At 39.8% G+C, this 15,186-nt stretch overlaps 1 protein-coding gene across 3 annotated transcripts; it reads left to right on the top strand.

The window, feature by feature from the left end:
• The first annotated feature begins 422 nt into the window (after positions 1–422).
• Positions 423–14,880, top strand: spopl (speckle type BTB/POZ protein like). 3 transcript variants are annotated; one of them, XM_023950604.1, is made up of 12 exons: positions 423–610; positions 1,637–1,721; positions 3,553–3,671; positions 5,299–5,420; positions 5,537–5,688; positions 5,783–5,910; positions 6,773–6,950; positions 8,388–8,443; positions 8,602–8,724; positions 12,540–12,682; positions 12,782–12,835; positions 13,355–14,880. In XM_023950604.1, exons 3-12 carry the CDS (start codon positions 3,594–3,596, stop codon positions 13,497–13,499), a joined length of 1,179 nt encoding a protein of 392 aa, XP_023806372.1. In that variant the 5' UTR covers positions 423–610; positions 1,637–1,721; positions 3,553–3,593; the 3' UTR covers positions 13,500–14,880. The 3 variants fall into 3 exon arrangements, with proteins under 3 accessions (XP_023806372.1, XP_023806373.1, XP_011471954.2); XM_011473652.3 differs by lacking the exon at positions 423–610 and adding an exon at positions 662–880; XM_023950605.1 differs by lacking the exon at positions 1,637–1,721.
• The last annotated feature ends 306 nt before the right edge of the window (positions 14,881–15,186 follow it).

Below are 15,186 nucleotides of genomic sequence, written 5' to 3'. Positions count from 1 at the left end.
TCTGTTTAAAATGTATCATTACCCCTCCAATGACAAGAGAAGTAGTGTTTTGAAGAAAAATCACTGGCTTTCAAAAGCAATCACTTGTATGGAAACCTCTGAGGGTTATTTTAATATTTCCCTTTAAGGGAAGTGTGAAATAATGATAAATAGAAAAGCACAGCTACTAATGCAGTTATTTGCATTTCAAAAAACTTGAATACTTTTGTTGTTTTTGTTCCATACAAAAAAACACACTAATACTAAAACATAATTGTTTAATTTTTTTTTTATTTCCAAGCTTACTTGCATATTTTTATACATTTTTATCCAAAAGTAAAAATTCTTGCATTTAAATGTTCAAAAAAATATTAAACTTCTTGTAGAATGGACCTCATTGCAGTCGTTGAAATGACTTGTCTCCTAAAACTGCGCATGCGCAGTGCCTATATTTTCGAAACCGTAAAGCTACAAGCCAGCTAGACAACTGTAAGCTAGCTCAGACAAATTAGACAAAGAAACCTTGTGAGAGCTTGAATGAAAGAGTTCAAAGTGTCGGACGGAGAAAGGGGCGAGTGTAACACACAGCTATATGTGACTTTCGATGTCTATGGGAGTTTAAAATTAAAAGGTACGACGTGACCGTGTCTTTTTTAAACTTTGTAAGCAGTGAGTGGAGGTATTAGCCGCGGCTAGCCGCTAGTTAGCTGCTGTTGTTTTCCCCCCTGCAGTAGACGTGAGGCTTTACGTTAGCTCGCATAGCTAGCATCCTGTCACCGAATCCGCAAGGCCTTTTTGTTTTACACCGGCTACTACTACGACAGATAAATATTATTCTACCGATTATTCCTGAAGCATGGTCAGCTAATTGATATCCTTATGGACCAGTAACGTCAAAAACGTAAGGTTGTCCGGTGGCACGAAGGCAGATTCATTGTTGTTTGTGAAGCTAATCCGGCAATGCTCGTTGTTTGCGGTCGAAACGCTAAAGTGGAATCAACATTAGCTTTGCTTGTAGAAACCAAAACAGTCTGGGTTTGTTTGGTGTTGATTAGGCATAAAATGTTCAGTTTAAGACAGAAATCCGGTCTGAAACTCTGAAACGTCGATGAGCTGAAAACAAACATTGAGATTTTTTAGGTGACGTTTCGCCTGCATTGTTTATTTTAACTCTAGGGCAGCGGTTTTGACACACCCGTTTGAATTAGTATTAAAATGTGAGGTTACGTGGGTTCAGAACCCTTTTTAGAGACGCCAGTCTTCCTCTCTTTGCTTCAGTCTTGATGTGAAATAAGCAAAAGCCAGTTTGGTGCTTCTTGTCCGTAGCATCCCGAGTTGTTGTGCTGGCGTCGATGTTGCACAATTCTTGCTAATGTGTGCTAGCCAAAGTTGCAGGTTAATTCTGACTTTCATCCTGATTGATTTTATTGGCTGATATATTTTCTGAACGACTTGTATTGCCTAAAGAAAAATGAAAAAAACTATTTCTTCGTTTTTGATTTCAGTGTATTTTTTAGAGTCAACCACATGTTATTCTAATGCTAATTGAAGGCTATATGTGAGGCTTAAACAGTTAGGATATGACAGTTTATTGAAAGGATTGACTGATTTGTCTTCTCCTGTTCCTAATTAGAGCTTGTCCTGTGTTTTCTTGTAGAGAGTAGCGTGAGAATGGGGCCATGAAGGACTCCGTGATTACATAGACAAGCTCCACCTTTATTCATTTCAAAAAAATCCAAGAGGTGATGAGGAGGTTTTTGCATCATCTGTCTGTGTGACTCGGCTGTTGTGTTTATGCTGTGGATGTTTCCTGCCACACAATGCTCACAGCACTGTTGAAGTTGCAAGTCACTGCAAGTTCATGTGTACATCCAACTATTTTTTTTTTAGTCATTGTTTTGGCAACCTAATCACTTTTAAAGCATTATATTCATGGGACATGCAGTTCAAACTCTTTAAATATGTTTGGTCACAAACGCCTTTAAAAAAAAACAAAAAACAAAACATTGGTTAACTTTAAAATTTTGTCAATTGGGTTGATGATGTTCATAAGAAAACGCTCCATTAAAATCCTGTTAAAGAGAAAACAAAACCAAAAAAAAGTTGTGTAACACGATAAATGTGTTACAAAATCTGCAACGATTTCTTTGTTTATTTTAAGTTTTTATCATGAAGTAAAATAAAAATGTCAGGAATAGAAATGGAAATGACTAAGATCAGAAGAAATTGATCAAACTGACTCGACTCCTGATTCTGAAATGTCAATCTAAATGTAGGAAATGGATCCAGTGGATAGATAGGTGTCTGACTCGATGAGGTTAACTTGGTCAAAAACACATTTTAAAACAAGGCGGGGTATTAGAACCACCAAATTTGTGAACCTTTGGGTCACTGCTGCCTATAACGCTTCTTGCTTCTTTCATTCCTATTCGGTATTATCTTCATTTTCATTTGCTTACTCATTACATTTTCCATTGTTTTTGTTCTTACTTATGTAATACAAATACTAAGACTGATACTATTTATCTATACATCTTTGCCAACAGGCCAAAACCCATTTATAGGCAAATTCATTCTAATATCACATAATCTTCATATAAAATAAATATAATGAAACAATAAAATATAACTCTTTTAATGTTGGCACATTTGCAAACAACAATGAAATATAAAATGTGTTAATTTTGAAGCATTAGAACCTAGGAGTGAGTCAGAGAACTTAAATTCTGTGCTTTGAACTTGCTGAAGAAGGCAAACGGAAGCACAGATCGATGTTTACTCAAATAGTGTTGATATTTTTCTGCTTTGTTGAGTGTTCTGCTGTAGAAAGCAGTTTTCCTAAAGTAATTTCAGCTTTAAGACAATTTACCTTTACATTTTTCATCAATGATCCCTCGTGGCGTACAGATTTACTATCATTGAGTCAAACCAACATCTCAAATATAGAAACTTTACTTTAAGCATTTTTGTTATTTCACTCTTTATATTTTAATCAAACTAGATATGATGAATGTCAGTGGAGTTCAGGATTCTATCATAAGTAGATCATGTGCCAATTCTGATTGGGTTATGAACCAATGTTGTAGTAATATCACAGATCGAAAGCTTTTGTCAGTTTCAAAGTTGGTTAGTTTCTCTTGGGGTGGTGTCACAGACAGAGTTAACATTAGAGGTGTTTATCAGTGAGGTTACATCCTGCAGAATCTGTCCCTCACTACAGAAAGTTGTGTCATGTTAGAGGATCTGTACAAGGTTCCATTGTTTTGGTAGGACTGGAGCTGCAGTGGTTACAGCTTTATTTTCTGGTCCTGCATAAAAAGCTCAGATTTCCGTCTTAGCTTTTTGTGGTGAACATTCTAGTGCAGGTCAGATTTCTATAACCTATTGCAAGTTAATTACCACAGCATTGTTTGCATTTAACCTATCGTGCACATTGAGCGTTATAGTTTCCTTTTTATATACACATTTTGGACTTCTGGTGTTTAAAACTTCAAAGTACTGGCCAAAGATTTCTGTTAATGAATGGAAAAATGCTCTAATTTGTACTAAAATACTTTTTGATTTGACTTGTAGTACTTGCTGAAGTAGAGTGAGGGGTACCCCCTAAACTGATCATGTCCCGGGTTCCCACCCCCCCTCCTCCAGGGGAGATGTCAAGTGGACCTGTGGCAGAGAGCTGGTGCTACACACAGGTACGGACTTCACACGGATGATGTACATCACTGTATGAAAGTACATGTGTGTAAATAGAAAACATCTGCTTTCTATCCTGTTCTTTAAGGAAAAGAAAAAAAGCGTGCGATCTAACAAACCTCGTGTCACAGGAAGCCAAAATCAGAATCACTGTGTGGAAAATGATTAAAACACTTATTGCAGCTGCAGAAATTGAAAAATAAAGTTAAATTCAGTTACTGCTAATGAACAAAAACACATTTGATTGATTGTTAATAAACAAGTTTGTACACTTCAATTTTCTGCTCCAGTACTTTCCAGTATGTGTTACTAAAACTAGGAGGAAATGCGTCAGTCAGACCTGGAACAGTTATTGCTGCCACTCAGACTCGCAAAGTTTTTTTTTTAATTAACCAATTTGAAATCAGTAAATTAATAGCAATATTTATGTGCAAACAGGCTACTCAGGTTATTTACAGCAACAATACTTTTAAGAACTTGGCCTAATTAGGTGTAATATCTATTGCAGTTTACTTTAAACCGTTCCTACATTAAAGACCCACTTCAATGTAAATGGAGTCTTTGGTGTTTTTAACTTGTGGAATTTTTCGGATGATGGAGGACATAACAAGATAAATTGCATTTCTGAGTATTTCTTTATTCAAAGCATTGTGAATCAGGAGCAGACAAAAAAAATACTGTTGTGGGCCACAAGCTCTCTTTGGCCCGCTCCATTCGGATGCTCCATTCGGATGCTCTATTCTGATGCATCCACTGTTTTCCTCGTCTGAGCTGCAGTCTGGATCTAAACTGTACAGCTGGATGGATCTGATACTGTTGGCCATTTTTGTTGCACCAGTAATGTTATGTTGGGGTTGTGGTGGGCTGTAGGCTAGGAGGAGAGGGTTTAAACAAAGAGATTATGGGATATGAAGCATGCTTACTCCACGCCAACAGTCCCGCCCACAACTCAGAGGCGAATTTCTAATAAGTTCCTCCCGCTCTGCAGAAACTGTGTCGACAACACAGTGTGCAAAAACGACACAAGTTTTTTTTTTACTTTGCGTAAAAACAGCGTACTTATAGTTAAAAGAGCATTGGGGCCGCTTTGAAAAAAGATGAATGAAGCGGGATTTTAGGATTTTAAGTCTTTCTGGTCATCCCAATGCTCTGTTAATTCTGATGATGCCGTTTTTAGCCAAAATGTAAAAAATCTGTAGTTTATTAGAAAACACTGTGGTTGCTGGAGCTTTGGCACGGAGCAACCCCGCCCCCCGTTCCTCTCTGCGTTGCAAAGAGCTCGGAGCAGGAAGCTTGTGGCCCACCCAGTTTATTTTCTACATAAAAAACTGCTTTGTTTTTGTCTTCTCTTGATTCATAACGATTTTAATAAAAAAACACTCAGAAATGCCATTTTAAGCCTAAATTTCTTTACATCTGTCCTCCATCATCAAATACCACAAGAACATATTAAAAATGCAGTTTTTGACGGAGTGGGCATTTAAGCTCTGGGTGCTAAAATGAAAAGTTTATTGGATACAAGCAGACCCGTTAAAATGTAGAATCCAGTTTTTGTTGTTTTAATGAATGTTTATATAAAATTCCGGTAGGTTTGGTTTGACTTGGTTTTCCTCTTTTTGTTCAAAGGTCAAGGTCGTGAAGTTTTCCTACATGTGGACCATAAATAATTTTAGTTTTTGTAGAGAAGAAATGGGAGAAGTCCTGAAGAGCTCGACTTTCTCCTCTGGCCCCAACGACAAAATGAAATGGTCAGTCATCAAGATTCTTGTTCTGCTTCTAAAACTTTCCGTGCTTTGGAAGTTGGGTTGTTTTCATCAAAGTTTGGTTTTGGCGACTGACCTGTAATGTCTCGTTTTTCCGCCAGGTGTCTGCGAGTTAATCCAAAGGGACTCGACGATGAAAGCAAAGATTATCTGTCGCTTTACTTACTGCTTGTTAGTTGTCCAAAAAGTGAAGTTAGAGCTAAGTTCAAATTTTCTTTGTTGAATGCTAAAAGAGAGGAAACGAAGGCCATGGGTGAGTAACGTTCTCACTAGAATGACTCGAAACCTAGAGGATAAAATGTAATCGAAACATTGCGGCTGTCGTATTCCTTCCGTGTTGATCACAGAAAGCCAAAGAGCATATAGATTTGTTCAAGGAAAAGACTGGGGATTCAAAAAGTTTATACGAAGAGATTTCCTACTTGATGAAGCTAACGGACTTCTACCAGACGACAAGCTTACACTCTTCTGCGAAGTAAGTGATATACAACATTTTTAGAAGAGTTTCGTGTTTTGAAATTCCCATTATAAAAAGCATAAATGTCAGAAAGGCAGAACAAAACAATCTAAATGCTTGCTTTTATAATGAACTTTTTGCCGTGAAGCTGTTTTGCATTAATGGTGAAAGCCTCATCATTACGCAACTGAAGTACTGACTATCCAAAATGTCACTTTTCTAATTGATACTGTCTTTATTCTGGAGTGAACAGCTGAGTCACAAATGTTTGGCATGTTGTTAAAAATGTCAACAAATGTCCTTTTACTAGTAATAAGCAAAACTATTCCTCCACTTTTAAAGTCGTTTCCTTTAAAATGTCAAGCGCAGTAAGTGTCCCCGAAAATGAAATTTTCCAGGAACAAGTCACACGAGGCGCCGGTGGATTTTTAATGGAAAAGAAATTGGCTGAATGTCTTCCTGGATGGAACAGAGGTTGAGCAGTTTTAGGAAAATTGCATCTTTGATCGGCCAATCATTTTTGAATTAGGGACAAAATGCCTTTCCTCGTTAGGTAGTTAACTAAGCAACAGTTGATAATTTTGGTTTCCAGAGTTCCTTCCTAGTTGATGGTAAGCACACACCTCTGTCAGTGAGAGAATCAGTTTGGATTTCCCACTTCAACAGTTTAAATGTCCCAGAAGGACCATCAGTGTGAGATTAAAATGGGCTTCTAGAAAGAATCAGTTCTGTGCAAATGTTGTGTAGCAATGATTGAATAGGACTTTCCGTATGAACGTGTTTTGGTTTGGGAATAAATAATCAGGTATCTACATCAGGTGAGCATGCTTTAGTCTCCTTTGGTCTGTTTACTGTTGACGTTCCTGTTGTTGCACCTCAGGTAAGCGTCGTCCAGGACTCTGTGAACATTTCGGGCCAGTCGAACATGAACATGCTGAAGGTGCCGGAGTGTCAGCTGTCGGATGACCTGGGTAACCTGTGGGAGTGTTCACGCTTCACAGACTGCAGCCTGTATGTGGGGGGGCAGGAGTTCAAAGCCCACAAATCCATCCTTGCAGGTAAAACATCCTGAAGCTCAGATGTTTTGACCGTCCAGGAGAGAAGGCGGTCAGCCATGTTGATGCTGTGAGCTGTTCAGAAGGAGGAGGCTTTGCTTTGTAGCCGTCTGGCTGGGCTTTCATTTCTCATCTATATTTACTCTTTGACCCTGTTTGACCCAGTTGACTGTTGGGTTCTGGAGACAGAGGCTGCCTCTGGGGTAGACACGGTGGCTGCTGAAGTGTTCATCATAAAGGCGCTGACTAAAGCAGTTACTCCGACTGTGCAGCATCTCGGCTCTACGATAATTCAGCACAGATTTACAATTAGCACATGCTTTTACTCAGAACTACTAACAAATGGGGAACAACATTTATTCTTTAGTGCAATAGAAAGCTGACACACTACCAAGTCCTGCTTATTTGAGAGGAGTGGCAAGACTATAAAATCCAGGGAAACCAGGGAAATGTGGATTAATTGAGCCCCGACAGCAGAAAGGGAGGACTAACGATATGTGTGCACTGAAACTTAGGATTCATAAATGACTGCAATATTTCATTTTTCTTTTGTTTCATCTAGTGACAAACTTTTATTTTGTGTCTTTATTTATTGAACAGGGAAAAATAAACAGGTTTCATGAATGGAAACGGCTTTCGTCAGTAGCAGTAACAGTTTCCTCATCAGTAGGGCTGCACGATGTGAGGAAAACTTGCCATATTAGTGATCAATATTGTGATGACAATATAGCTTGTGATGCATGAACAAATAGCAAAACAGCCAAAAAAATCATTTACATTTGCAACAGTTTGATTTAAAAAAGATTCAGCATAACTTAAATTATTCTCCAAATGATCCTCGTCTACATAGGAGGTGAACATCTAACATGAAAGGGCTCCACCGATTGGTCACATGCATAAAGGGGTTTATTTGATTAGTTAAATACTTCAAGCTGCCATAAGATTGTTTTAGCACATTTAACGAAACCATTTATCGCAGTTTCTCTCTTTTGCGACATGTGAATTCTAAAGCTTTATATTGCGATAATGATAAATTTGCGATTTATCATCCGCATTTCCAGCTCTGTCTGCCTCACTGCTGCTTTGGTTCACACCCAACCCTCTTATCATGTACTGTTAAAGCTAAATTAAAACAACTTTTGCTGCCAAACTGCAGCTGATGGAGGTTCCCCAGCAGTACTTTATAGTACACCAGTTTTTCTCACTTTTAAGAGCCAATAAGTAAATGAAACCATTTGATTATATGACGGTATAAACATTTGTCTTTTATATGCCACCCTTGGGTTTTTATTTTAACCTTTCGTTGCACTAAGTTGTAAATTGTCAAACATTTCCCCCAAATGTTTATCAGCTTATGTTATTACCTTTTATCGCGTGGAATCAGTAATCATTTCAATTGAACACGTTTTGCTGAAATGTCGACTTTTCTTTCGTCTACAGCCAGATCACCCGTCTTTAACGCAATGTTTGAACATGAAATGGAAGAAAGTAAAAAGGTAAGGACATCATCGCTACTTGTTTTTGTTTGTCCTTCGTCTTTTTAGTCTGATATCATGATTAGATTCAAAAGAATTAGTCTTAATATCATTTTTTAATGGATTTTATTTTGGTTTCTGTCCCATAATTGACCAAACTCTGTTTTTTTTCTTTCCAGAATCGTGTTGACATCAGTGATGTGGATCCTGATGTCTTTAGGGAAATGATGGGGTTCATCTACACAGGAAAAGCCCCAAATTTGGAGAAAATGGCAGATAATTTGCTGGCAGCTGCAGATAAAGTAAGAAGACTTTCCAGTTTTTCCTACCATGAAATGCCCACTTTTAAAATGTCAAGTTAAACTCTTGCGGCTGCTGAGTTTAAATGTTTCTCAGTTTTGTGCTCCTTTGGGTTTTTGCCATTTAAAAAAACTTTGGAGAGGCTTTTCCGCAGTCTTCCTGATTAAGCGTGGCGGTCAGAAATACCTTTAGTGTCCACTCACTTGACATACTGCAGAGCTTACTCAGCAAACTTCATGCAGCTCGTTTCCTTTCTTCAGGTTCAGACTACAAATTCTGACCATAATCTCAGAGATGGTCAGAATATTTCTCTTTAATTAATTAGAACTGGTCCAGCCGCACCACTGAATTCTCAATTCTCAGTTCTACTTAGTCTTGTTTTAAGTGGTTTTCTTTTGACAAATATTTACCAGTTCAATCCAAAATTCTATGACAATCACAACATTACTTAAAGACAAACATGTTTGATTTAGCTGGTCCAGAGGTTATCTGATGAGTCCAATCACTTAGGCCTTCATTTTTTTTTCCTTCTCTTAATTATGCTGTTCTGATCACGTGATGTGCAACAGACATATAGAGCTGCTGGCAGCTTATACGCTGGTTTCCTTGGAAGAGTTAAAGATGCAGATGGAAAGTTATGCAAATGAAAAGATGAGGGATGCAAAAAAGAACAAGCATGGAGATGTAGTGAAACCAGTGCGAGCAAAAGGAGCCGAATCCTTTTATGGATGTTTTTCTAGTTTGAAATTCAAGACGGTGCTCCAGTCATCATCAGTACAATGGCCCTTCAGCACAGAGGACAATAGGAAATCAATCTTTAAAGATACTTGAGTTCTTTGTTTTATAGCCGTAGTCCACGTAGAGAACCTATGTAAACCTAAGGACTAAGCGGCCTTGTCCTCTTGATGCAAAAATGCTGGTTTTTCAGTTTAGAGTAGAAATCAACAGATGCAACAATAAAAAAATAAAATTTAAAAAAGCTTTGAATTTTTTTCTTTAAAAACAAATTCCAATGGCCAAGTTGAGATGAACAATTTTTTTTTCTCCTAACGTAACGGAGGAGGTACCGAACGTAACGGAGGAGGTAACGAACGTAACGGAGGAATTACCGAACGTAAGAAGGTTGCGTCAGGAAGGGCATCCGGCGTAAAACATTGCCAAATTTAACATGCGACTCGTTCGCTGTGGCGACCCCTGATGGGAGAAGCCGAAAGTGGAAGAAGAACGGAGTAGGTACCGAACGTAACGGAGGAGGTACCTAACGTAAGGAAGGAGGTACCTAATGTAAAGGAAGCGGTAGCTAACGTAACAGAGGCAGTAGCTAACATAACGGAGGCGGTACCTTAAGTAACGGAGGCGGTACCTAACGTAACGGTGGCGGTAGCCAACGGAACGGAGGCGGTAGCTAACGTAACGGAGGCGGTAGCTAACGTAACGGAGGCGGTAGCTAACGTAACGGTGGCGGTAGCTAACGGAACGGAGCGGTAGCTAACGTAACGGTGGCGGTAGCTAACGTAACAGTGGCGGTAGCTAAAGTAACGGAGGCGCTAGCTAAAGTAACGGAGGCGGTACCTAACGTAACGGAGGCGGTACCTAACGTAACGGAGCCGGTAGCTAACGTAACGGAGGCGGTGGCTAACGTAACGGTGGCGGTGGCTAACGTAACGGAGGCGGTGGCTAACGTAACGGTGGCTAACGTAACGGAGGCGGTGGCTAACGTAACGGAGGCGGTGGCTAACGTAACGGAGGCGGTGGCTAACGTAACGGAGGCGGTGGCTAACGTAACGGAGGCGGTGGCTAACGTAACGTGGCGGTGGCTAACGTAACGGAGGCGGTGGCTAACGTAACGGAGGCGGTGGCTAACGTAACGGAGGCGGTGGCTAACGTAACGGAGGCGGTGGCTAACGTAACGGAGGCGGTGGCTAACGTAGCGGAGGCGGTGGCTAACGTAGCGGAGGCGGTGGCTAACGTAGCGGAGGCGGTGGCTAACGTAGCGGAGGCGGTGGCTAACGTAGCGGAGGCGGTGGCTAACGTAACGGAGGCGGTGGCTAACGTAACGGAGGCGGTGGCTAACGTAGCGGAGGCGGTGGCTAACGTAACGGAGGTGGAATCCTCATCATGGCGGCGTTTGCTAATGTGTGGAAGGTTGTATCTTAAAGCATGGGGTGCGACGGTACAAAACGCAGTTCTGTTAATCATAATTGTTGGTAATGTTTGTGATTTTCTCAAGAATGAAGGATTTGATGTAGACAAAGTGTGTGACAAAGTTTACCCACACATACCGTTGCTGTATGACTGTTGTTGGAAACGCTGAATTGAAGTTAACCTGTTTGACTGTTAGAGCTTCTGACTGCTGCATGAGTGCAGAGGGAGCGAGAGCGCCGTGTGCAAGTCAATGAGGCTTACTGTAATTATGCAGCTGGTAGCTCCATCTAATGTGAAACTGGATTGATGGTTCAGAGTTTTCTTCAGGTCTCGCTCCATTTTTAAAAAAAGGTTTCTAAATTGTCATTCTTCCATATGAACTCTTACTGCTTAAAAATGTATAAATGTTAGTTTTGTATTTCCTTTTTTTTTTTACAAAAAAGCTACGGGGTGAGATTGTGCAGAGGATACTGGTATGAAAAGGACAATATCATTTATTTCATGATAACATGAAAACACAGTTGGAACATCAGTTTTGTCCATAAATAGGAAAATCCAGCCTAACTACCTTTTAGAAAGAAAAGCAAGAAGGAATAATAATAAAAAAAATATCATCACCTGATAAAAGGATGTTAAACAGGATTTCATTTAACCTTCAACAACATCAGGACAGACGGACATCTATTGGCTTAAAAGCAGGACTAGGCCGCTATTAGAAACACCACTGTTCAAGTGTTTCTTTTTAAAGCTATAATGGGAAATTTGGTTTAAGTTGGAAACAAAATGAAAAGGCGGTTAAACATCAGCTGTTTGAGCAAGTGTTGGAGGTGCAACTTCTCAGAACTATGTCCTCCAAAGAACTCCACTGAAATGCAGTAAAACACTCAAACTTATTTATGGAATTATGGCCACCAGATCATTTGCAGTTTAAAATGCATTCAATGGTTGAATCAATATTTTAAAGAAATGGTCAAATATCAGTGAATACTGGGTGAGATATCAGTTAATATTAGTTACTGATGCTGGTCACATGCTCACAAAAACTGGAATAAATCCAATCTATGCAAACTGACTAAAGCATGATTCTAATGATCACACTATTTCATAACTCCTTGCTGTTACTTTTCAATGACTGAATTCTGCAAATTCAAACTTGCAAATAAGTTGTCAAAAATAAAAGTTTGCGTTTTAAGGTCTTATGATTAAGTTTAATGGGACTTCCTCCCATGAGTTTTTTTCTTTGTTCCTGTTTGATTTAATATTACCTTATGGTAGTTCCATACCTGTGAAACTGATCGATTTGACATAAAACAAGCAACATTGACGATGGTTTTTCTTTAAATTAGATGTACAAAGTGGTGGGAAAAAAACAACAATATTCACTCTTTTAAATAAAATTCTATTTGTTTTGGGAGGAAATTCACTTTGTCTTCCAAGTTTTCTCTTTTCCTTTTGCCTCTATTTAAATACAAATCTGTCATCTGGCTTGGCGTTTCCTCCTTTCTGGTGACCAACAACGGAAATATTGGATCACATGTTTGAGTAAGCGACCTCAGCTGGTGGCACTGAGACATTTGGAGGTGGCAGCCAACCCAAAAGCCTCAAACTTCCCTTTCCGACGGTCAGGCTAACTTCTTTTGTCCCCCCCTCCTCCCTTGCACCCCCACCCCAGTATGCTCTGGAGCGTTTAAAGGTCATGTGTGAAGAGGCCTTGTGCAACAGCCTCTCGGTGGAGAATGTGGCCGACACCCTCATCCTGGCTGACTTGCACAGTGCCGAGCAGCTCAAAGCACAAGCCATAGATTTTATCAACAGGCGAGTATTGCAAGAGAAAAAAAACCTCCGGTGATGAATTCCTGCTGCCATTTCTGTTTACCAGCCCTGAATGCTTACCTTTTTATCTCCTTGCCATAGGTGCAGTGTCCTGAGACAGCTGGGCTGTAAAGATGGAAAGAACTGGAATAGCAAGTATGTAATTAGCTGATATATGTGACACAAGATTAATAACACTCTCTTATCTCCCCCCACAACCAGATGCATTAGAATTCATTGTTTTAGCCTGAGCAGACAAAGTGCTGTTTGCCAATTCAGTTTGAAGCCTCATATCTTTGTATCCGTGTTATTAATTGACTCATACCTGGATAACCAGCGGAAAGGGAATATTCATACAAATTCCAAGAGGGGAGATGCGGCGGCGGCGGCGGCATTTTCTTTCCAATGATGTAGTGTGTTGTTGCAGGACACCTTGAAGTGCTGAACTTTTTTTTTTTTCCCTTTCCGTGCGTCGTCTGCTCTGTGACGATGTAATCCTGCATCCGTTTGTTTATTTCTAGCATTCAGAAAACACTAATGACCCAGTTCACCCACCAACTCACAAATTAAATGCCTTTTATTTACTTTGTCATTACAATCTCGTTTGTGTTTATTGGTTTTTAATGTGCAGCTTATCATGTCTGAGGGTTGACGCCCGTTTGCTTGTGCTTACAGTCACGCCACAGACATCATGGAGACCGCAGGCTGGAAGTCGATGATCCAGTCCCACCCTCACTTGGTAGCCGAAGCCTTCCGCGCCCTGGCTTCGGCGCAGTGCCCGCCCTTCGGACTTCCAAGGAAACGTCTAAAACAATCTTGACTGCCCGACTTTGGGCCGGCACTTGACTGGGGGTGTGAAAAGTGGGTTTACAAAGGAAGGACTTATGAGGTCACCTCTTCTGTTTCCACCAAAACTGAACACACTTGAATAAAGACGAGTGGAGCTTTCTGGCCAGAGATGTGGGGAGGCTGGCACGTGGAAGGCCGACATCAGTGGATTGGACAACAAAACGATTCAGTCGATGTTCTTTGCTGGGCTGCTCATGTTGGATGTAATTCAATCTGAGTAGCAGGCCAACAGTTGTTTTTTTTTTTTTTTTTTTTTTTTTTCCTGTAACTTTCAAAATGGCCTTAATATATCTGCCATTGCTCTGGACCTGCTCTGGAGTACTTTGTCTCTTTACTCTGTGCCTGCCTTGTCACAAAGACCAGGCCTCCTCCAGGTTGCACTAGTTCCCATGTACAGTCGTTTTGATATGGAGTTCTATAGGAACGTAACAAAGGTTTAACTAAATGGGAAATATTATATATTTGTAATGTTTAGCCCGTTTCGTGACTAGACATTAAAACGCATGAACAGTCAGTGCAAGGTCAGTTCTTTACACTTTTTAAAAGATGCGTATGCCCCATATTGATGGCAACATTTCTATGTAAATGACAGCTGAATCATCTTCAGAAGACCAATGTACAAGAAAGTGTGTTGTACTGCATATTTGTATGGGGAAAGTGGTAATCTGCCGTTAAAAAAAAGACCAATGTCAATCTATTAAGTCAGAAAAGTGTCCATCCTCTGATCCAAATCCCCAAAAAACAATGAAAGCACATGGAAGTGTGTACTTTCCAGATGATGGATCTGTGAATTACTATAAATTCAATTTTGACGATTTATTTCTTCTCGTATCGCCAACTTGCAAATATGTATTCTCAGTATACTGTGGCTAACTAAATGTGAAGAGATGATTGCATGGTCATATTATTGTCAAAAGGAAGTGTCCATGTACCAATTTTATTTTTTAACACTTTACTTTCTGCAATTATCTGCAATATTTGTGCAGTCACCTGAAATGAATATGTGCAAAAGATTCCTCTCACATCCTCGGATACCTGTAGGATGCTGAGCATCACTTCTACTGGCAATGTTCTTTTTGAACTGACTGAGGGAGGGAGGGCGGGCGGGCGGATTCGTGTTTTTATTTCATTTTTTGTTTTCCCCAAGTCAGTCTTGTACTTAGTGTGTGACAGACACTTCACAGGATTTTGTAAATTAAGAGTGGCGTCATTTATACATGATGTTACACATTGTTCAGCGTCATGTTTCGATGTTGAAACTATGGAAGTTCAAAAAAAGGAATAAAAAAAAAAGATGAAGTTGTCTGCAAGAATGCCTGCATTAACCCATTAAAACATTTTCCAGCATCCCGGACAAGCCCCCAATTGTTTTTGTTTTCCATTTAAAATGTTACAAAGTGGGAGATTTGAGGGAAAACTGATAATCATCCTTGTTGGCCTCAATGGACACGAGCTGGGGTGATTCTTTTGTGACCGGTGTCCTTTTTGTACATAATTGCAAAACAACTAAACTGTGGTAATCAAAAGAAATGCGCAAGCAGGGTACAATGTACCAGGCCGAACCCCCTTTTTACAATCACTTGAAAGAGTTTTCTTCCCGCTTTATGTGAATCCTCCATGCTAGCTCTAATTAAAAAGAAACTGAGGCTGCTCTCCTG

The sequence above is a fragment of the Oryzias latipes genome, chromosome 21, assembly GCF_002234675.1.
Source record: "Oryzias latipes chromosome 21, ASM223467v1".
Lineage (NCBI taxonomy): Eukaryota > Metazoa > Chordata > Actinopteri > Beloniformes > Adrianichthyidae > Oryzias > Oryzias latipes.
This window is presented reverse-complemented; position numbering and strand designations above follow the sequence as displayed.